This window comes from Pongo abelii, chromosome 1 (assembly GCF_028885655.2).
Source record: "Pongo abelii isolate AG06213 chromosome 1, NHGRI_mPonAbe1-v2.0_pri, whole genome shotgun sequence".
Classification (NCBI taxonomy): domain Eukaryota; kingdom Metazoa; phylum Chordata; class Mammalia; order Primates; family Hominidae; genus Pongo; species Pongo abelii.
The window spans coordinates 123,539,865-123,563,430 of record NC_071985.2 but is presented as its reverse complement, the minus strand read 5'-3'; the positions used below and the strand labels follow the sequence as shown (position 1 = coordinate 123,563,430).

The following is a 23,566-nucleotide window of genomic DNA, read 5'->3' as shown; positions in this document are numbered from 1 at the left end:
TGCGGTGAGCCGAGGCCACGCCACTGCACTCCAGCCTGGGAGACAGAGCGAGACTCTGCCTCAGAAAAAAAAAAAAAATGTTATCCCTCCCCAACTTCACCTGCCACCCGTATCCCAGGTAGCTCTGCACAATGTGGAGGCATGCCTGCTTGTCTTTCTCACCTGTCTGCCTTCCTCTTCTTACTGTGCTCCAGGTCCTTGACCTACCTGAGAGCTTCTTTTGTCTTTCTTCACTGAGCATTTTCAGGTCCAAGTTTCAGTTTGTGAATCACAAGCCTGAAAATTCCCAAAGACCCAGCAGAACATGAGACCTGCACATGGCACAAAGCCTGGTGGGCTGTGCTCCTGCCTGTGAACCTGGTTCCTGTTTCTTCACAGGTCCAAGTGGGTTCCCCAGGGCGACTACATCGCCTCCAACACGGACGAATGCACAGCCACACTGATGTACGCCGTCAACCTGAAGCAATCCGGCACTGTTAACTTCGAATACTACTACCCAGACTCCAGCATCATCTTTGAGTTTTTCGTAAGCCCCTGGCCAAGGTGGAGGGTGGGAGCTAAAAAGTCTCTCTGGGGTTCAGATCCGTTTGAGGAATCCATCATGAGTGTAGCCCTGCTTGGGGGAATCACCGTTGTTTTCCCTCTGGAGAGAGCTGTGGGCAAAATGAGCTGAGGCCCCAGGAGGTAAGAAGAAAAGGCAAAAGTGAAAGGACTCTTGGGGGAAGAATTGTCTGGCAGATTTCTAAGTGTTTTATCCAGCTCAGACATGAAAACAGCACATCTGAGTTGCAAGTTATTTCTTTGGAGTCAATGCTCATTTTGTGTGTGTGACTAACTCCTGCCCTACTTTGAGGCTCATGTGTTTTGAGCTCAATCCCTAAAGGAAATTGGCAACTCTTCCCATATAAGGAAGGCCCCTCTGGAGGGCTGGTGCAGTGTGGGGAAAGGTATCCATTTCCTTACAAAGCTGAGACTCTGGTCCCAAAATCTTTTTATGTCAGGTTCAGAATGACCAGTGCCAGCCCAATGCAGATGACTCCAGGTGGATGAAGACCACAGAGAAAGGATGGGAATTCCACAGTGTGAGTATCACACCAGCCTTCTCCCAGAGATCCCAGAAAAGGGACCCAGGGCCTTTCCTCAGAGAGTGCTTCCTCCCAGTCTGAGCCTCCACCCCAATGTCCCTGGAGGGCAGGAGCGTGATATGATGAAGATGCTGTAGTTACTGTCCTCTAGCATTGACAGAATATGGGTGTGAGCTGACTTGTCACTTCTATGGCTTGACTCCAAAGACAAGCAGCTTTCCAGCTTTAAGACTGGCTCTTCTGCTGGGCGTGGTGGCTCACGCCTGTAATCCCAGCACTTTGGGAGGTCGAGGTGGGTGGATCACCTGAGGTCAGGAGTTTGAGACCAGCCTGACCAACATGGAGAAACCCCATCTCTACTAAAAATACAAAAAAATTAGCCAGGCATGGTGGCCCATGCTTGTAATCCCAGCTACTCGGGAGGCTGAGGCAGGAGACTCACGTGAACCCGGGAGGCAGAGGTTGCGGTGAGCTGAGATCAAGCCATTGCACTCCAGCCTGGGCAACAAAAGCGAAACTCTGTCTCAAAAGAAAAAAAAAAAGACTGAGTCTTCTGGGGAGGGGGGCTGTCCCCTGCAAAACCACAGAAGAATGAGGGAGTGCCAGTCACCCTATTGTCAGGACCCTCAGGTCTCTTTACTGGTCTCACCACAAGAGGTGCTCATGGTATATATGATCCAGGGAGCGGTGGGAGGGTTGTAAGAGGAGGCTTAGAAAGAGAGAGGAGCTGTGCTAAGTTGGGAGGAAGGACAGAGCTGAGGAAGAGGAGGAAGAGGGTCAGAAGAAGCATTACCATGCAGTTAGTAAGAGGAGTCGTCCCAACAAGAGGCTATACCAACAGATTAGCGAGATTTCTCTCTGTGATGAATGAATGCTCCTGTTTGTGGTTTTTAGGTGGAGCTAAATCGAGGCAATAATGTCCTCTATTGGAGAACCACAGCCTTCTCAGTATGGTCCAAAGTATCCAAGCCTGTGCTGGTGAGAAACATCGCCATAACAGGTACTGAGAGCAGGGTTACTGACTTCCAGGGCTGTTGCCTTTGCAGTCTCCTGGGGACTCAGTCTCCAGGCTGAATCCTTGCTTTTCTGTGCTCTTCTTCCTCCCTAGGGGTGGCCTACACTTCAGAATGCTTCCCCTGCAAACCCGGCACGTATGCAGACAAGCAGGGCTCCTCTTTCTGCAAACTTTGCCCAGCCAACTCTTATTCAAATAAAGGAGAAACTTCTTGCCACCAGTGTGACCCTGACAAATACTCAGGTGATGTTTCTGAGGGTGGGAAGAGTTTGGGAATAGAGAGTACCACCAAAACACACAAGGAGAAACCAGGGAATAGAGCTATCCTTCTGGCCAAGCTGAGGATGGTAATTCTTAAACCCCACCTTTCTGGATCCTGGAATACCCTTGCCAATCCATATATCCATTAATCACTTTGTCATTTTTTTTTTTTTTTTGAGATAGGGTCTCACTTTATCACCCAGGCTGAAGTGCCGTGGTGCGATCATGGCTCACTGCAGCCTCAAACTCCCTGTCCCAAGCAATCCTCCCACCTCAGCCTCCTGAGTAGCTAAGACTACAGGCATGCCCCACCACACCCAACTAATTTTTTATTTTTATTTTTATAGAGACAGGGGTCTTGCTAGTTGCCCACGCTGGTCTTGAACTCCTGGGCTCAAGTGATCCTCCTGCCTCAGCCTCTCAAGCTGTGAGCCTATAATCCCAGCACTTTGGGAGGTCAAACCGGGAAGATCAACTGGGCCTAGGAGGTTGAAGCTTCGGTGAGCCATGATCGCACCACTGCACTACAGCCTGGGTGACAGAGTAAGACCCTGTCTCTAAAAAAATAAAATAAAAATAAATCATTCAATAAATATTGAGCCTCTCCTATCTACCAGGCCCTATTCTATGTGCTTGGAATACATCAGTGAACAAAACAGACAAAGGTCCGTGTTTTTATGGGGTTTACATTCGGGGGTGGGGAGAAGAGAGACAATAAAAAAAAATAGATGATACATACATAATAAATTATATAGTATGTGAGAGGGTAAAAAGTGCCATGGTGTCATGGCAAAAAGAAAAAGCAGCTCAGAGCTAGAGGGATTAGGAAAGCTAAGGAAAGGGTTGCAATCTTTTCTTTTTTTTTTTTTTTGAGACGGAGTCTCGCTCTGTCGCCCAGGCTGGAGTGCAGTGGTGCGATCTCAGCTCACTGCAAACTCCGCCTCACGGGTTCACGCCATTCTCCTGCCTCAGCCTCCCGAGTAGTTGGGACTACAGGCACCCGCCACTGCGCCCGGCTAATTTTTTGTATTTTTAGTAGAGACAGGGTTTCACTGTGTTAGCCAGGATGGTCTCGATCTCCTGACCTCGTGATCCACCCACCTCGGCCTCCCAAAGTGCTGGGATTACAGGCGTGAGCCACCGCGCCCGGCCTGGGTTGCAATCTTTTTGTTGCTGTTGTAGAAACAGGGTCTCACTGTGTTGCCCAGGCTGGTCTCGAACTCCTGGCCTCAAAGTGATCCTCCTGCCTTGGCCTTCCAAAGTGCTGGGATTACAGACATGAGACACTGTGCCCAGTCCAATCATTTTTTTTAAGTGGTGAATTTTTATTTTTATTTTTATTTTTTTTTTGAGACGGAGTTTCACTCTTGTTGCCCAAGCTGGAGTGCTAGAATGCAATGGCGTGATCTTGGCTCACCACAAACTCTGCCTCCCGGGTTCAAGCAATTCTCCTGCCTCAGCCTCCCAAGTAGCTGGGATTACAGGCGTGCACCACCATGCCCAGCTAATTTTGTATTTTTAGTAGTGACGGCGTTTCACCATGTTGGCCAGGCTGGTCTCGAACTCCCAACCTCAGGTGATCTGCCCACCTCGGCCTCCCAAAGTGCTGGGATTACAGGTGTGAGCCACCACGCCCAGCCAGTGGTGAAATTTTAAATTAAACATTATATAAGATTATAATACAGGCCAGGGGTGGTGGCTCGCACCTGTAATCCCAGCACTTTGGGAGGCTGAGGCAGGCGGACCACTTGCGGTCAGGAGTTCAAGACCAGACTGGCCAACATGGCAAAACCCCGTCTCTACTAAAAATACAAAAATTAGCCAGGCATGGGGGTGTGTGCCTGTAATCCCAGCTACTCAGGAGGCTGAGGCTGGAGAATCACTTGAACCCAGAAGGTGGAGGTTGCATTGAGCAGAGATCATGCCACTGCACTCCAGCCTGGGCAACAGAGCGAGACTCAGTCTCAAAAAAAAAAAAAAAAAAAAGATTATAATATAAACAGTAGATACAGTAGATTTAAAATGTATAAATTTATACATTTTAACATATAACAATTATTATCAAAGTTAATTTCATGAGCCTATATTGATGAACAAGAAGATTTTGATAACAAGGTCTAAAGATGCAAATTACAATCTTTTATCAACCCAAGAGCATTCATTGAAGTCAAGTCAGGCATTTTGGGAAATCTAGGGTTCCTTGGAACACAATTTGCAAACCACTGCTCTGAGGGAAAGTAAGGGGACAGCAGGAAGCAGCCTGTTTTTATTGTTTGAGGATAGCTTCCTAAAGCATTCCAATTTGAGAAATAGAACGTGGTCATTTGAGGGAGTTCCAGAGGGTATCGAGGCTCTGGTGTGAGATGGACAGTGCCAGCAGATGGCTTTCTGCTCAAGCAGTCCAGACATTGGTATGAGGGCCAACCTCCAAGACAGGTTCTGAGACAAACAAGAAGTGAGAGAGAAACAGTCCCATCTTTTCCCCTGGAAACACTCACAACTATTCTACTTTTCCTTTTTTACACAGTTTATATATAAACCCAGCACAAGGCCCTCTCTCAAACAGATCTACATATCCCTACAAAGACATGCCAAACTTCACACAGGTGTGAAAGTATGTGTTTGCTCAACCAAGACCAGCCACTGACCTTGTGAATTGCTTGTTTCTACACTATTCCTAAAACAAAAGTCATATTTACCTACACAGATCTTGCCAAATGAGTGCAGTTTTCAACTAAAACAGAAATCTTTAGATCTTGGGGGAAGTTTTTATCTGTAAGTCTAGATTCCTGTTTTTCCACTTGCATTTTTTATTCCTCTTCCCCACTCTGCTTCTATCAACAGCAACCTTTGTTAGCCTAAATCTCTGGCTCCCTTTATGGTCCAGCAGTTGGGCAAGGGTTTGAATGGCAAGGTGGTTCTAGAAAAACTGCATAGGATTGTTTTGATCAACTCTATGTAAGCTGATTTTTATCCAGAGTGCTGTTATAAAAGCATTAGGTTGGGAGTCTGAATTCTTGGAATCTATCTTCCTTCTGCCACTGATTTCTCAATGTGCCCCATTGACTGAGAAGTGAGTTTTTTCTTTTTCCTTTCCCTATTTTTTTTTTTTTTTTTTTTTTTGAGATGGAGTTTCCCTCTTGTTGCCCAGGCTGGAGTGCAATGGCGCGATCTCGGCTCACTGCAACCTCTGCCTCCCCAGTTCAAGTGATTCTCCAGCCTCAGCCTCCCAAGTAACTAGGATTACAGGTGCCCGCCACCACACCCGGCTAATTTTTTGTATTTTTAGTAGAGACGGGGTTTCACCATCTTGGCCAGGCTGGTCTTGAGCTCCTGACCTCAGTTGATCCACCCGCCTTGGCCTCCCAAAGTGTTGGGATTACAGGCGTGAGCCACCGCACCTGGCCAGTGAGTTTTTACTATGAGGAACATGGTCAATTTGTTGACAACCTCACCAGCTTGGGGTACAAAGAGAGTCATATTTCTTTGAGACTTGACTCTTCCAGAATACAGGGTCAGTGAGAGACTGGGAAAATGCAGGGAGACTCTGATGATAGCCTATGATAGACTGTATGCAGGGAGTGACAGAAGGTCCATGCATTTACAAATATATTCTGAGTACCTGCCAGTTGCCAAGGACTAGTTTGGTGCTAGGGTTAGAGCTGGTGCCTGCCCTCCAGCTTATGTTGAAAAGGAAATGTTGTTATATAAACACCTAAGTGCAGTAACTCTCCATGGTGTTGGGATAGGAGCACTGGGTGTAGAATGCAGTGGAGGTGGGCCGGGTGTGGTGGCTCACGCCTGTAATCCCAGCACTTTGGGAGGCCGAGGTGGGTGGATCACCTGAGGTCAGGAGTTCAAGACCAGCCTGGCCAATATGGTGAAACCCCAACTCTACTAGAAATACAAAAATTAGCTGGGTGTGGTGGTGCACGCCTGTAATCCCAGCTACTTGGGAGGCTGAGGCAGAAGAATCACTTGAACCCGGGAGGTGGAGGCTGCAGTGAGCCAAGATCATGCCACTGCATTCCAATCTGGGTGACAGAATAAGACTATCTCAAAAAAAAAAAAAAAAAAAAAAGAATGTAGTGGAGGCAAAAAAGGAAAATGGTTAGTCCTCTCTAGAAAAGGAGGAAAAGTTTCACTCACTAAGATCTGGAAAGATGAAAGGTTAATTAGTGATTTGGTGGGGGCAGGATGTTTGGGATAGAAGTGTGAGCAAAGGGTCATGCGCAGTGGCTCACACCTGTAATCCTAGCACTTTGGGAGGCCAAGGCAGGTGGATTGCCTGAGCTCAGGAGTTCGAGACCAGCCTGGGCAACATGGTGAAACCCCATCTCTACTAAAAATACAAAAAATTGGCCAGGCATGGTGGCAGGCGCCTGTAGTCCCAGCTACTCGGGAGGCTGAGGCAGGAGAATTGCTTGAACCCAGGAGGCGGAGGTTGCAGTGAGCCGAGATCATGCCGCTGCAATCCAGCCTGGGTGACAGAGTGAGACTCCATCTCCAAAAAAAAAAAAAAAAGAAGTGTGAGCAAAGGTCAGAAAGCTCAGGAAACTGCAAATAATTCAGCTTGGCTGGAGATTAGGTGGCAAGAAGTTGCATCTAAGGCTGAGAAACAGGCAGGAAACAGATTATGGAGCAGTCCTTCTGTGCTATTGTAGGGGCAAAAAATTGGGATTTGATCCTATCAGCAGTGGCGGTCATTAAAGAATTTTAAGAGGCCAGGCGCGGCTCACGCCTGTAATCCCAGCACTTTGGGAGGCTGAGGCAGGTGGATCACCTGAGGTCAGGAGTTGGAGACCAGCCTGACCAACCTGGTGAAACCCTGTCTCTACTAGAAATACAAAAATTAGCTGGGTGTGGTGGCACACACCTGTAATCCCAGCTACTTGGGAGGCTGAGGCAGGAGAATTGCTTGAACCTAGGAGGCAGAGGTTGCAGTGAGCCGAGACCACACCATTGCACTCTAGCCTGGGTGACAAGAGGGAAACTCCATCTCAAAAAAAAAAGAATTTTAAATGAGGGAATTCAGCCAGTGCTTTTGAAAGACCACTCTGGCTGCCATGCAGAGGAGGGAGGGAATGCTGGAGGCAGAGGCTGTGGTAGGGAGATGTTGCAGCTGGCATCATTGCTGATGTCCAGGACCTAAACTAAGGTAGAATTAATGTGGGTGGAGATTGGAGAACTCACAGGAGCAATGTGAAGGACAAAAGCCTGACCAAAAGCATCTTTCTCACTGGTCCCTAAAATTTGATCATTAGGTTTAATTTCTTTGTGTTATGTTTAATATTAGTGATCCATTTCCTAAACAGAATAGCATGAAGTTAAAGAGCATGGACTCCAGAACTAAATTACTAGGGTTCAAATCCCTGCTCCACCAATTAGTAGCAGTGCCACCTTGGGCAAATTACTTATCTGTGCCTCTGTTTCTTTGTCTATAAAATGGGAAGGACAGCTGGGCACAGTGGCTATTGCTTGTAGTCTCAGCTACTGGGGAGGCTGAGGCAGGAGGATCGCTCAAGCCCAGGAGTTAGAAGCTGAGTGAGCCATGATTGCTCCACTGCACTCCAGCCTGGGCATCAGAACAGGACCCCATCTCTTTAAAAAAAAAATGGGAATGACAATAATTATATCTGCCTCATAGTGTTATTGTGAGGATTGGTTAATACAGGTAAAGGATTTAGAAAGGGGCCTGGCATATAGTAAGCACTAATTTTATTAATTCATTTACCTTAAACCCTGTCCCAACACTCCTTTTTTAATATGAAAATACTCAGGCCAGCACTATGGCACACACCTGTAATCCTAATACTTTGGGAGGCCGAGGCAGGAGGAGTGCTTGAGGCCAGGAGTTTGAGACCAGTCTGGGTAATAGAGCAAGACTCCTGTCTCTACAAAAATAAAAAAAATTAGCCAGATGTGGTGGCATGCACCTGTAGTCCCAGCTACTCAGAAGGCTGAGGTGGGAGGATCGCCTGAGCCTGGGAGGTAGAGGCTGCAGTGAGCTGATTGCGCCACTGAACTCCAGCCTGGGTGACAGAGTGAGGCCCTGTCTCTAAAAAAAAAGAAAAGAAAACAAAATACTCCTGGTACAGGTAACACTCATAAGTCACGTGTATAGTACTCTCCAATTGACAAAACATGATCTCATTTATTACCTATAGCATAGTGAGGGAGTGATTTCTGCATTTACCGAGGAAGAAAGAGAAGCTCAGCAACACTAAGGAGCTTCACAAAAGCATGAGCTGCTGTCTGACCTGGGCCTGTGTCCATTCAGTACTGAAACCCTCAGGAGAAATGTTTTACTTTGATAAAACAGATCCCAGTGAGAACATTGTACTCCTGGAGGTGGGGGGCATGTTGGGGGGATATTGAAAGGAGGAGGCAGGTGCAGAAAGAGGAGTTGGAGCCCCTGAGATAAACTTTATCTTCTTACAGTTTTGCCCAGGGCCAATCCTACTTAAGTCACTTTTCACTCCCTCAACCAAACACAGAGGCCCATCTTCCAAACTTGACTGGCATCCAACTTAAACACTTTGATGAAACCCAAGCTGGGAAAGGAGGTTGGTCTCAGCATTTTGGTTAATCATTTATTAAAACCACCTTAACAGGGATCAGTGTGTAAACAGCTGAGCCATTTTTGCTAAAACCCAGAGCTAGGATGTCAGGTTGGGCAAATATTTGACAAGCAGAGAAAGGTCTTGGTGTAGAATGCATTCTCTAACACATAACTTGTACTTTGCTAGACCTAAGAATTGGCACCTCCCCACATTTTCAGCCTCTCTCCCCACATTTTTCCTGGCCAACTCAGTCAAAAGCAGGAGTCCATGGGTCCTTCTGTGCTGAACTGGGCCTCCTGCTTGGTAACCAAGTAAATGAGCTGAGAAGACCCCAACTGTTTCTCAGCCAGTAGTTCCCTCCTGTCCAGCCTAATAAGACAGAGACAGAAGAGGTATGGAGATGTGTGGTTGAGGGAACTTTCCAGCTCAGGCCAACAAGACTGCAATTAGGAGATTATCTGATCTACGAATCCATGTGGTGCCTCCAGAAAAAGAAGGAATCAGTTGAGAAATAAGCCCTTAACTGAAAGGGAGGGAAAGAGACCTTTAATCCTTATTCACTCTCCTGTGACCACTCCCAAATAAAAATAATTCCTGGCTGGGCGCGGTGGCTCAAGCCCATAATCCTAGCACTTTGGGAGGCCAAGGCAGGCAGATCACAAGGTCAGGAGTTGGAGACCAGGCTGACCAACATGGTGAAATCCCGTCTCTACTAAAAATACAAAAATTAGCCAGGTGTGCTGGTGCACACCTGTAATCCCATCTACTCAGGAGGCTAGGCAGGAGAATTGCTTGAACCCAAGAGGTGGAGGTTGCAGTGAGCTGAGGTGGCACCACTGCACTCCAGCCTGGGCAACAGAGCAAGACTCTGTCTCAAAAAATAATAATAATAATAATTCCCAAACATGCAGGTAATAATAGTTACTGCTATCTAGTGAGTATCTACTTACAATGTGCCAGGTATGTACTGGCTCCAGCAAGGTATATATTATTATTCCTGTTCTACAGATGAGAAGGCTGAGGCTCAGAGAGGTAAAGTAACTTGCCTAAAGTGACACAGCTGCTAAATGATGAAGCAGGATCCAAACCCATATCCGTCTAGCTTAAAATCTCATTCCAGGCCGGGAGCAGTGGCTCACACCCGTAATCTCAGCACTTTGGGAGGCCAAGGCAGGCGGATCACGAGGTCAGGAGATCGAGACCATCCTGGCTAACACGGTGAAACCCTGTCTCTACTAAAAATACAAAAAATTAGTCAGGCGTGGTGGCGGGTGCCTGTAGTCCCAGCTACTTGGAAGGCTGAGGCAGGAGAATGGCGTGAACCCAGGAGGCGGAGCTTGCAGTGAGCCGAGATCGTGCCACTGCACTCCAGCCTGGGCAACAGGGCGAGACTCCGTCTCAAAAAAAAAAAAAAAAAAAAAAAATCTCATTCCACTACACCATACTGCCTTCCAGGTAATATAAAGAGAGAGAAGTCTTACCATTATTCAGTGCTTATCTGCAGGTGACACAGTAGTCATATTCGAAGTAGTGGTGGCAGTAGTAACAGTATTGTAATGTGCACCTCATAAAACAGTTGTTTTTATTCTGGAGGAAGTAAATTCCCTAGAAAACTTTCAAAGAATTTTTATTTGTATGAATTATGCATATTTTTCTAGGTAGAGAGAAACATCTCTTTTTTTCAAATTTTCAAAAGAGTTTTTAAAATTAAAAAAAGTTAAACCCACTGCTTTAAAGAGAGAGTCAAACACAATGGCTCATGCCTGTAATCCCAGCACTTTGGGAGGCTGAAGTGGGAGGATTGCCTGAAGCCAGGAGCTCAAGACCAGCTTGGGCAACATAGTGAGACTCTGTCTCTACCAAAAAAAAAAAAAAAAAAAAAAGAGAGAGAGAAAAAAGAAAACAAACCCATATGATGAAATAATGAAAAAAATAAAAAATAAAAAATGAATAGAGATTCATAGAAGTAGTTCTCACTATCCAGAGGTTCACAGGGTTAAAGCAGAGCTAACATAGACAGGAGGAGAACATGCAGAGAGCAGAAGAAAACTGACAGTTCACGTTTGTCTTTTTCTTTCTTTCTTTTCCTTCCTTCCTTCCTTCCTTCCTTCCTTCCTTCCTTCCTTCCTTCCTACCCTCCTTCCTTCCTTTCTAACAGAGTCTCTCTCCATTGCCCAGGCTAGAATGCAATGGCATGATCATGGCTCTCTGCAGCCTCAACCTCCTGGACTCAAGCGATTCTCCTGCCTCAGCATCAAGTAGCTGGGACTATAGGCCTCCACCACCACGCCCAGCTAATTTTTGTATTTTTTGTAGAGACAGGGTTTGCCATGTTGCCCAGGCTAGTCTTGAACTCCTGGGCTCAAGAGATCCTAAAGTGCTGGGATTACAGGCATAAGCCACCATGCCCAGCAGTTAACATTTTTCATTAGGTATAAATCAAGAGTTAAAGATAGTGTTGGGCTGGTGCGGGAGGCGGGAGGATCGCTTGAGCCCAGGAGTTCCAGGCTGCAGTGAGTTAAGATTGCACCACTGCAGTCCAGCCTCAGCAACACAACAAGACTCTGTCTCTAAAAAATAACAATAATAAAATAATAATAAAGAGGCCGGGCACAGTGACTCACCCCTGTAATCCCAGCGCTTTGGGAGGCCGAGGAGGGCAGATCACCTGAGGTCAGGAGTTCGAGACCAGCCTGACCAACATGGAGAAACCCCGTCTCTACCAAAAATACAAAATTAGCCAGGCATGGTGGCTCATGCCTGTAATTCCAGCTACTCAGGAAGCTGAGGCAGGAGAATCACTTGAACCTGGGAGGTGGAGGTTGCAGTGAGCCAAGATCGTGTCGTTGCACTCCAGCCTGGGCAACAAGAGTGAAACTCCATCTCAATAATTATAATAATAAAGATAGTATTGGGATGCTTGGGTTGAGGCAAGTGGGAAGAACCTTATGTGTTAGGTGGAGTCCAAGGAAATTACAAACCTGGTTTGTGTAGAATGGTTGCATGAAGAAAAGGAAATTTCCAAGGTGGAAGGCCTTCATTCTAGGCATGTATTAGAACATTCATAGAAAGACTTGGAATGAGTATGAAAGCAAAGTCATGTTTTACTTCAACACTTCAGGAGTAGAAAAACCACACGCAGAGTCAAGACACTAAGGCACCTGGAAGATGGTGAACTTTCTGAACCTCCCCAGATTTCAGGGAACTTGGGTTGGCGGTGGTTAACCTGCAAGAGGCTGTTTCCATCTACCCTCCTTGCTGGTCCTTTGGCCAGGCCACTTCTCCATCCCTTGCCCCATAGGGCGGGGGAGGGAGAGCGGCAAACAGTGGTTTCTCATCAGCACCTGGAAGAGGTGCAAAGGGAAGCCTGAGCAGGGTTGGGGAACTGGAAATGACACTATTGAGACAAGGGGAAGGGTGAGTGTGCAGGATTTTCTACTTCTGGCAATATTTGTGTGGCAATGCACCCAGGGACTTGGGAGTCACAGGGCCATGAAGAGGCCAGGAGCTCAGCTTTCTTATGTAACTCCAAATATTTCTTCTTGCTTTGGCAATTTAGAGAAAGGATCCTCTTCCTGTAACACGCGCCCAGCTTGCACAGACAAAGATTATTTCTACACACACACGGCCTGTGATGCCAACGGAGAGGTGGGTAGTACAGTCTTGGAGCCCCTTAGCCCCAGATGGCCTGTCTCCCACTCCCTGAGCTTTGCCACCATTTGGAGCTTCTGAGGTCAATGACATTGGCACTAGTTAAAACCCCACAGACCTTGGAGGTGACCCTAGGGCTAGGTGGGGTGGGGGGCAAAATGAGACCTCTTCATTCATTTTCCGGTCAGAAACTGTTTTTGCGGCGTCTGTTTCACTGTTTATGCACATATGTTCTGTTTCAAAAATCCACTTCTTTCTCTCTTGCTTGGTTTCTTCTATGTGCCGAGCCACTCCGGGCAGAGCCTGCCTGTCCGTACACAATGTCCTCCCGGGGCTCTTCAGGCTCACCCCCTCAGCACTGCTTTTGTGTGCTGGCACGGAGAATGGATTCCTGCCTATGGTCTGATTTGTTCCGTTTCTGCTGCTCCTCTTTCCTTCAGGCTTTCTGCTTCAGAAAAGAACTTTCCCTCCTAGTCTACACTGTCACTGAGTCAACAAGCACTTTTTGAGGCTGACTGATGTGTCAGGCCTGGCACTATAGGCTGGGGAGTCAGAGACGACTGAAACAAGCTCCTGCCCCCAGGGAGCCCACAGTCCTTTATGGGAAGCTGGAGAGAGGAGAAAAACGGGCCCAGTCAAGGCAACCAGAGGGATGTGCAGGGAACTGGGGGAGCCCAGAAGAGGAGTTACCAGGACTTGGGGTGGGGGCGGCAGAGAAAGCCTCTCAGAGGAGACCATTTGTTCAACAGTCAACAAATATTTATTGAGGAGCGACTCTGTGCCAGGCACGGTGCTAGGTGCTAGGTATGCATCACTTAACAAAACTGAGGGAACATCTAGCCCTTACGGAGCTTAAGTCTTGTTGGGGAGGGAGCGGAGAGGGAGATAATAGACAACAAATGGGTATTATAATATAGCAAATGGTAGTAAGTGGTAGGAAGGAAAAAAATAAATCAGGATTAGGAGAGAGAGAATGAAGGAGGGTGGTGCCGCTATTTTAGAAGGGTAGGGATGTCCTCTCTGAGGAGGTGACATTTGAGCAGAGACCTGAAGGAGATGAGGGAGGAGCCGTGGAGCTTTCCAGGCAGCAGACACAGCAGGAGAGGAGGCGGCAGCTGGGCCTGGTGGGTGGAGAAACAGTGTAAGTGAGCAGGGAAGGGCTTGAGGGCGCACGGAGAAGGATCTGGCTGAGCTGTCTGTATCCTAAGCTAGAGATTCTCAAGCGGATAGAACTAGGAGTTGGGCATTCTGCACTCAGCACTAAGCATGATGCTTGGCTCTTAGGGTGCATAAACATTTGCTGGCTGGACGGCTGGCTGAATTCTCCCTTTCCTAACTAAGCATGGGTTAAAGTCTGGTCCTTAACAATGAATATTTTGCACAGTCATCTCTTACCAACACCACCTCCCCCACATATTTGGGGCATCATCCCCTTCCCCAGCAGCCAAGAGAGAATGGCTCTGTCTTGTCAGTTGCACCTTAGACTCAGTTCTGTGGTGTCTGGTATTCTGTATGACCTTGTGAACATTATTTTCATTTTCTTGGTCTCAGCCAACTCACTAATAAAAGGCGGACAATTAATCCTGCTGCTCTTCTCCCTCCTGTTCATAACATGTGACTGAATGTGGCTGTCTTTCCTCCCTTCTGCCCCATTCTCTTCCCTCTCTGGGCTCACGCCAAGGCCTTCTGGGTCAGTAGTGTGCTTGCTGCCTGCAAGCCTGGGCATCTGCCTTGGACTGACCACTGCTGGGGCCTTTAGATGCTGGGTCAGACCAAAGCCTGTGTTCCCGCCTTGCAGCACAGCCAAGGCCCAGCTCAGAGGAGGAGCAGTGAAGCGTGTGCTTTCAGGAGTGCGCATGAACATGCATTCCCCAGCTGTTCCTTGCAGACTTCTGCTTTGTGCCTCATTCCTGCACTGGTTCTGCTCAGTGTGGTGGTTGGGTTTGTCTTCTGAACAGTATTTTCAAATCAAGGGACACACCTCGAGCTGGCTCCTATGATTACATTTCTGACCTTGGCTGTGCCTCAGTTGTTTCTCAGGGACCAGGATGGCCCATCCATTGGGGCCACTGAATGTGCTGCTCCAAGAGCTGGCCCGAGACAGTTTGCCAGCTCCTGGGACCCTCCTCTCCCTGAGACTCACAGGAGGCAGGTGAGGTTCAAGCCTGGGGCTCTGGCTGTCGCAGCCCTTCGCAGGGAGGAGGGCAGAGCTGAGCAGGGGAAGGAGGAGCCCAGGGCTCCCCATCAGTTAAGGCAGTCTGTGTCCCTCCTTAAGGACTTGCTTCTTATCTTGAAAAATATGGACAGAGGCCTTATTCATCCTTCTTTTCATATGTATGGTATCTGCACAGATAGATCATGTTCATCAATCCCTCAGTGCAACCCATAAGGGCACCTTTTTGTCTGTGACTCGATCTGAGGGCCACATGGGAAGAATGGAGCTGCCCACCTTCACCCCTGACTCAGCCGGGGTCTCCTGCGGGTCATCTCCACTTCTGTACCCAATGCAGGGGCCACGTTTCATTCATCTCTGAGACACCAGGTCTGGCACATAGATGCATTAGGATTTACCCAATAAATAAAAGAACAAGAATGCACCACTCAAAAAATAAGTGGGGACATCTCAGCCACCCCCTCAGTCCCCAGGGGGCATCTGAGCCACTTCCACCCTTGTGCCTTTCTGTGTTCCGGGATTTTCACCAGCTGCTTTTCCTGTGACCTTGGTAGCAATAAGATTCTACAGTGGAATCGCAGCTTTCTCTAAGACAACTGGTCCCACATTCTCTGTCATAAAGTCTTCATTAGAGCTATTCCTTGTCGCCCAGGCAACATTCATTTGGCAGATAGTGATTGAACACAACCATGAGTCAGGCACTGGGCTGGGTGCTTGGGATACATCCGTGAGCAACACAAAGTTCCCCACCCCAGAGGAGCTCTTACCTGGCCCAGAATCTGGATCTCTGCCCCCAACCCCTATCCTCAAGGTAGAGTCCCAAAGATGTCCTAAATCTCACACAGGCTGAGTTGTGCTTAATCCACTTCTGCAGACACAGCTCATGTACAAATGGGCCAAGCCGAAAATCTGTAGCGAGGACCTTGAGGGGGCAGTGAAGCTGCCTGCCTCTGGTGTGAAGACCCACTGCCCACCCTGCAACCCAGGCTTCTTCAAAACCAACAACAGCACCTGCCAGCCCTGCCCTTACGGTTCCTACTCCAATGGCTCAGGTAACCTCCTCACCACCCCACTCCCTGCAGCACATCCATCCCCACATCGACTGTGTGGGTGGGCTGCGTGGGCACTAAGGGTGGCCAGCTGAATGCAGACTCTGCCCTTCCAAGGGAGGCGGTAAGGACCAGGCCACCTCTGAGGACTAAATTCAGGAGAAGAGAGGTCAGGGCTGGCCTCGTCTGCAGGTCAGAGTCAGACTTGAGGCTGCCTTCCTTCCTCCTTGCTCCAACTGCAAATGTGACTCAGGACTGAAGGTGCCCAATCCTCGAAGCAGGGCTTCCAGCATATGGCAGAGATGCTGACTAGGCTTAAGGGGCTGGGATGACCAACTCCACACAACCAAAACCTATAAGCCATGCTGCCTTGGGGGGATTTGTGTACCTGTTAAAATGAATGCATTTAATGATAATATGACAATAATATGAACTACATGTATCAGACTAGAAGGTACATTTAAGTTTTGAAATGGAAATTGGGGTGGGCAAATAGGATGGTTGGCATATTGGAATGAAGGCTCAGTGTTTACATCTTGAGTTAGTTAAATACATTGTCAGAATGTTTTTGAGTCAACCTGATACAACTTCCTGCAGCAGTACTCAGCAGCCAGGCTTGTGGGCTGCCCGCTACTGTTGCGACTTGTCTGTGTGGCAGCAGCTCCAGTCAGAGTGACTGCAGCCTTCCCGCTGAACGCATGGATCTTGTGGTTCCCCAGATTGTACCCGCTGCCCTGCAGGGACTGAACCTGCTGTGGGATTTGAATACAAATGGTGGAACACGCTGCCCACAAACATGGAAACAACCGTTCTCAGTGGGATCAACTTCGAGTACAAGGGCATGACAGGTAACTGCCTCTCCCTGTGCCATGAGCTGTCAGCTCCCTGCACACCCTCAGTTCTTCCAACTTCACATTTCTTCATAATAGTGATGTCTGAGAAAAATAAGCTAACCATGTCATGCATTCCCTGGAAAGTTCCACTCCTCATGGACATATGTTCTGCCAAGACAGCTTTAGAGGAAGGAACAGAGCTAGAAACACGAGCGAGCACTTCAAAGGTCTTGCTCTGAGAGCTTCAGGGTTTTTGACCAAAGTGGCAGGATAAGTAACATGGCTCATGTTCAGTGGTGGTTCTGGGCGCCTCAAAAGATGGTGTCAAACCTCCCTTCCAGAGTGTCATCTGGGTACACATTTGTCTTGCACCCAAGAGCACAAGGCATTAACTCTCCTTTTTCCTTTTCAGGCTGGGAGGTGGCTGGTGATCACATTTACACAGCTGCTGGAGCCTCAGACAATGACTTCATGATTCTCACTCTGGTTGTGCCAGGATTTAGGTGAGGAATCCAAAGCCCAGGGGAGTCCAGACCAGCTTGGCCATATCCGAATCCCACGTATTTTGGAATATTGTAGAGGAGAGGGCTTCCGGGGTTGTGTTTCATTTCATTTCAAATGTCAGTTGAGAACAGAGGGTACAGTTTGACCAAGGTAACTGAATGCTAACATGTTTTCCAAGTTGCTGTCCATGTTGATTTACCGACTGCTCTCTCATCCCATATAGCTTCTCCCATCCATTAGTCACATGCTATTCAAATTCTTCCTCCTCACAGCATCACTTAAGATTAGAAAAAAAATAAAAATAAAGAATAATGGAGTCAGAAATGTCCGTAGACAGTTCATCTTTATTTGGGGCAAGAAGATTGGGAAGGATTATTCTTATTATATTTGTCCCCATATCCTAGGAAGACCTAGGGCAACAAGAAATTTGTTTCCCACTAAACAAACAAACAAACACACACACACACACACACACACACACACACACACCTCCTGGCAGTGTGGTGTGGTGGAAGGAACACTGGACTGGAAGACAGGGCACTTGTGCTTTGCTGCTTACTGGCTATGCGACCTTGGGAAAAGTCACTTCACCTGTTCAGGCTTCGGGCCCCTCATCCATAAAAACAGTGTGTGATTTGGGACTGAGGTTGAGATGGCTTTTCCAGCCCACTGGTTAACACAACTGCATAGAGATAAGCTGAGAACTGGAGGTCCTCAGAATTCAGGCAAATGGCTAAAGCCAAAAGGAAAGCCGTGAATGAATTTCCAAGGCCAAAGTGAACTCCTCTGCCCATATGTGCTCTAAAGATAAGAAGCAGCCACTGAATATGCTTCCTTAGTGCCAATCTGACACCTTCATTTCCTTCTTCGAGGTCCCTGCTTCCCATCCCTGGGATGGTGCTCAGTTTGCCTTCCCTTAACACACATTACTCAGAGCTAGCCAGATGAAGCCTGTGTTTGCAAGGCGAGCAAACTTTTTAGGCTTTTTTTGGAATAACATTCAAAAAGTACTTTCCAATTTGCAAATCTGATCGTCATAGTAAAGTGTTGCCTCATCCCCACTACCACCCCAGCCTGCTTGGGCATGGCTCTCTCTTTCCCAAAAGTAGGACCAAGCGGAGGACTTTGCTGGATCACAAATTCTGCTCCTTTAACCCCGGCAAAGCTCCCCAGTGCTGGAGAGAGAGCTGCTGAGTAAATGTCAACAATTTACAGTCTTATAATAGAAGTGCTTCTCAAACTTAAATGTGCACACGAATCGCCTGGGAATCGTATTAACATGCAGATTCTGATTCACTGGGCCTGGGAGGAGCCTGAGTTTCCGCAGTTCTAATAAACTCTGGGAGATGGCCATGCTGCTGGTCTGTGGACCATATTCTGCTAGTGAGGTGATACAGCATTTTATAAAGGACCGCCACATCTGTCATGCCTTCAGGTCTCCCCGCAATGATGGGAGGATGGTAAGAAAGATATTTCATCACCTCCATTTTACAGATGACGAAAGTGTGGTTTGGCTAAGTCAAGGTCACATAGCTAGGAGGGCAGAATTGGATTTAGTCCACACACTCTCCATCATACTCAGAACATAACCCTGTTCCCCAGCAGACCCTCTGCTGTTGTCTGGGCTCTTCAATAAGCACTACCTGACCTCTAGAACTGACTTTTAATTTCTGCCCCTACAGACCTCCACAGTCGGTGATGGCAGACACAGAGAATAAAGAGGTGGCCAGAATCACATTTGTCTTTGAGACCCTCTGTTCTATGAACTGTGAGCTCTACTTCATGGTGGTACGTTTTCCTTTCTTTGCCCGCTAGAGGGCCTCCAGGGGAGGGTTAGCCCCATCTGCCCCATTGGTGTGTCCACGTGACTGACAGCCCCCTTGTAGTGATTCCACAGAGGAAAGGCCCAGACTGACCAGCAGGGACTTCACAGTTTAACAAGGGTCTCACCAACCGTGATGGCACCTGGGATGGCAGCCACATGGGCACCCACTTCCCCTCTGGCCATCGCACCCGCTTCACTTGTCTGTCCTGGGTTTAGGGTGTGAATTCTAGGACCAACACTCCCGTGGAGACGTGGAAGGGTTCCAAAGGCAAACAGTCCTATACCTACATCATTGAGGAGAACACTACCACGAGCTTCACCTGGGCCTTCCAGAGGACCACTTTTCATGAGGCAGTAAGTTCCTCCCCTTCCTCAGACCCCCAGCTCCCAGGAGAGACCCTCTGAACCCAGGAGGATTCCTAGCATTAGCTTAAGTATGAGTCTGAAGTTCAGAATCCAAGGGTTAGAAGGATCTTAGGGAGTCAAGCAGAAAACTGCCTAACCCAGCCCTCTGAAGACCACCTAGTCTTGTCCAGCTGACTTCCTGGAAAGATGACACCGTAAGAAATAAGTTGGCTCTCCTTGTAGTCCCTGCCCTGATACATGTGGTACCAGACTTGTTGTTGTTTTTAATAATAACAACTCTGGTTTTATTTTCTTAACTCAAAGGAATACAGGCTCATTGCAGAAGACTCAGAAAATAAAAATAAACAAAAATAAGAAATAAAATCAGCCATAATCCTACTACTCAGAGATAAACCAGTTAACATCTGGACCATCTCCTATACACTGTTTGTTTCTGTACAAATACATTTTTTCTCTTTTATAAGGAAAAGACTTGCTTTTTTCATAAAACAGTATATATTACGTATTTTCCCCATGGTATTTAATATTTTTATATGTCCTATAAATGGTTCAGTCTCATTTTAAAATGACATCAAATGCACATGAAGAGCTACTTACTGGTAAGTGAGTAAAAAGAGTCAGATGCTTCTAAGATTCTTCTTGAGTATCACAGGATAGAAGATTAAGTACCTTGCTCTTTCTAGAGGCCTCAATTGTTGCTGCCATCTCAGGCCTCTCCCCTCTCCCCTCTTGTTTCTTTGTCTCCAGAGCAGGAAGTACACCAATGACGTTGCCAAGATCTACTCCATCAATGTCACCAATGTTATGAATGGCGTGGCCTCCTACTGCCGTCCCTGTGCCCTAGAAGCCTCTGATGTGGGCTCCTCCTGCACCTCTTGTCCTGCTGGTTACTATATTGACCGAGATTCAGGAACCTGCCACTCCTGCCCCACTAACACAATTCTGAAAGCCCACCAGCCTTATGGTGTCCAGGCCTGTGTGCCCTGTGGTCCAGGGACTAAGAACAACAAGGTACCTGCAGTCTGGCATGCATCCTAAACCTGACCCTCTGCTTGGATGACCTCAGAAGATGCTGGGTCCTAGGTGGGGTTCTTGAGAGGCTGATACCCAAGTGCTCCCCCTAGCATACTCCTAGGTTGGAGTGCTGGAGGACACCCATCCAGGCTGTGACTGTGGAGGGTTAGCAGGGCTTGATTTCCAGGGTCCAGGACTCAGTCACTGACAAGTCTCCTCTTTAGTTGACAGGTAAGAGAGGTTGGTGACTATCTGGTCCAGAGGGTTATTTGGCATCTGTGCAGAGACCTAGAGGGAAGGAACAGTGGGGTGCGGTCTGTGGCTTATATTCAGCATCGTTCAATCCAGTGTGTTATTATGGAAATCTGCCCCTTCTTTGGAAAGATAGAAACCCAACCATTGCTGGGACATATGATAACTGGCATTGCTGTCTTCTACCCCAGTGGCTTCTCAGCTTTACAAGTATAAGGATTCCTTTCCTAAGTGGGAAAAAGCTGGGTGCAGTGGCTCACATCTGTAATCCCAACACTTTAGGGGGCTGAGGTGGGAAGATCACTTGAGCTCCAGGGTTCAAGTTTGTAATGAGCAGTGAGTGTGCCACTGCACTCCAGCCTGGGTGACAGAGCAAGACCCTGTCTCTAATTAAAAAATAAATAAAAATAAAGGCACATTAAAAAACTAATAAATAAATAAAGTGGATAAGCAGTGTTGTTGCCCCCATGTACTTTCTGCATCTGAGAAGTACTTATGACTAAAAGCTTTTAGATATTAATCAATGCCTTTAAATGAATTTGCATTTTACTGATCACAACTACATGCACATACATCTGTAAAGCACTATCAATATGTACTCTGCAAACGTTGCCTAGTTCATCTGTGCAATAAGTGCAGCGGTTCTACAGACTCCGGGCAATCTCTTTCGGGTACCCTGGACTTTTACCACGACCTTCCTTCCCTGGAGCTCCCTCTGCTGCTGCGGGAGGGAATGACAGTTGTGTGCGGCTGCTGCTGAATAGTGACCCTAAAACAGAGCAATGAACGGGTTTATGGGAAGAAAAGCCCCTTTCAGAGTTCAGTTTCCTACAGAGAACCTGAGAAACAGGAAGCAGAGTTCAGTGAGTTTTGCACTGTGAGGGGGTGAGGAGGGAGCAAGAAAAGTTTCTCTTCTTCCATCTCAGATACCCTTTTCTGGTTAGTGCCTCATGGTCTTCTGCTGGAAAGTAAAAAGGGTCCTCTTGTGTCTTGAGAGGCTTCTATAATCTAGGCACAGGGTTATAAGGCTATAGAATTTGACCAAACTCCCTTCTGAACAATAACAGATTTGGGTTTGTCCATCATATATGTGCTAATAATTGAATGGCAAATGTACATAAATCCCACTAGTGCCTGTTTCACTTCTTTTACTAGCCACCCCTAATCCTTTCTTCCTCCTCTTGACCCCATTTGGGCGGGACCAGATTGGGGAGGAAACTGCTACTCTTGGCTGCAGGCCCTCAAGGCCTTTCCTGACCAGCTGGCCCGACCTGTCCCTCTACCCCTCAGATCCACTCTCTGTGCTACAACGATTGCACCTTCTCACGCAACACTCCAACCAGGACTTTCAACTACAACTTCTCTGCTTTGGCAAACACTGTCACTCTTGCTGGAGGGCCAAGCTTCACTTCCAAAGGGCTGAAATACTTCCATCACTTTACCCTCAGTCTCTGTGGAAACCAGGTAAGGTATGCCAGTTGACAGGGTGAAAATTGAATGGGGGAGGCCCATGGATCAGAGGCCAGAGACAGACACAGGAGAAAACCAGAAATCCTTCAGGCAGCAGGGGGTTGAGGAGCTTCAAAGTTTTTAAATATTATTCTCCTTGAGGACTTTTTTCCCTAAAATAAATAATCAGGATTATAAACACTTAAGAAAATAAAGATATCTAAAATAATGTGTTCTTGCCGGGTGCCAGGTGCGGTGGCTCATGCCTGTAATCCCAGCACTTTGGGAGGCCAAGGAGGGAGGATCACCTGAGGTGGGGAGTTCGAGACCAGCCTGACCAATATGGAGAAACCCCGTCTCTACTAAAAATACAAAAAAATTAGCCGGGTGTGGTGGCACATGCCTGTAATCGCAGCTACTTGGGAGGCTGAGGCAGGAGAATCACTTGAACCTGAGAGGTGGAGGTTGCAGTGAGCTGAGATTGTGCCATTGCACTCCAGCCTGGGCAAAAAGGTGAAACTTCGTCTCAAAAAAATAATAAAAAATAAATAAAATAAAATAAAATAAGGTGTTCTTTTACTCTTACCTGACCTTTATTTCCTCAGAATGAGTCTATTTGAAAATATGCAGGAGGAAGGCCGGGTGCGGTGGCTCATGCCTGTAATCCCAGCACTTTGGGAGGCCGAGGTGGGTGGATCATGAGGTCAGGAGATGGAGACCATCCTGGCTAACACAGTGAAACCCTGTCTCTACTAAAAATACAAAAAAATTAGCCAGGTGTGGTGGCGGGTGCCTGTAGTCTCAGCTACTTGGGAGGCTAAGGCAGGACAATGGCATAAACCTGGGAGGCGGAGCTTGCAGTGAGCAGAGATCACACCACTACATTCCAGCCTGGGCGACAGAGTGAGACTCCGTCTCAAAACAAAGCAAACAAACAAAAAAACCCAGAAATATGCAGGAGGAAAGGTTTTTTTTTCCCTTCCTTGAAAAAGCAGTCTTCAGCAATCACTGCATTTGTCGCTTGTTTTCTAGAGGCTGGAGAAAATCAACTGTTTCTCGTTCATCCATACGTCTCTTTGCTGACAGTACGAAAGAAAGTAACATGAAATGCTTTATAAGGAAAGATTGTCAACATCAGCCATTTCATGCTGCTGCAAATATTTCAGATCCAAAATTCAAAGGCAGAAATGCAAAGGTTAATCCCACCACTGCACTTGACTAAATTGCAAACAAGCCACAATTAGCAGTTGGAAAGTTCATTTCAAATGTTACGAAAGAGGCTGGGCGTGGTGGCTCACGCCTGTAATCCCAGCAATTTGGAGGCCAAGGCAGGCAGATCACCTGAGGTCTGGAGTTCCAGACCAGCCTGGCCAACATGGTGAAACCCTGTTTCTACTAAAAATACAAAAATTAGCCGGGAATGGTGGCACACATCTGTAATGCCAGCTACTCGGGAGGCTGAGGCAGGAGAATTACTTAAGCCAAGATTGTGCCACTGCACTCCAGCCTGGACAACACAGAAAGAC

General features: G+C 47.4%; 1 protein-coding gene across 8 annotated transcripts in view; it reads left to right on the top strand.

The window, feature by feature from the left end:
* The window catches only part of ELAPOR1 (endosome-lysosome associated apoptosis and autophagy regulator 1), an 89,492-nt gene that overhangs the window by 58,815 nt on the left and 7,111 nt on the right, over window positions 1-23,566 (top strand). For 5 of the 8 annotated variants that reach the window (XM_054530167.1, XM_054530162.1, XM_054530169.2 and 2 more), the window contains 12 exons: window positions 379-526; window positions 1,002-1,082; window positions 1,980-2,085; window positions 2,194-2,343; window positions 12,484-12,572; window positions 15,623-15,800; window positions 16,517-16,645; window positions 17,043-17,133; window positions 18,817-18,922; window positions 19,176-19,313; window positions 20,073-20,336; window positions 21,882-22,055. In XM_054530167.1, coding sequence (XP_054386142.1) covers window positions 379-526; window positions 1,002-1,082; window positions 1,980-2,085; window positions 2,194-2,343; window positions 12,484-12,572; window positions 15,623-15,800; window positions 16,517-16,645; window positions 17,043-17,133; window positions 18,817-18,922; window positions 19,176-19,313; window positions 20,073-20,336; window positions 21,882-22,055 — 1,654 coding nt within the window. The remainder of the gene's footprint in view (window positions 1-378; window positions 527-1,001; window positions 1,083-1,979; window positions 2,086-2,193; window positions 2,344-12,483; window positions 12,573-15,622; window positions 15,801-16,516; window positions 16,646-17,042; window positions 17,134-18,816; window positions 18,923-19,175; window positions 19,314-20,072; window positions 20,337-21,881; window positions 22,056-23,566) is intronic. The other 3 variants (XM_054530180.1, XM_054530186.2, XM_054530173.2) reach the window with 1 other exon arrangement.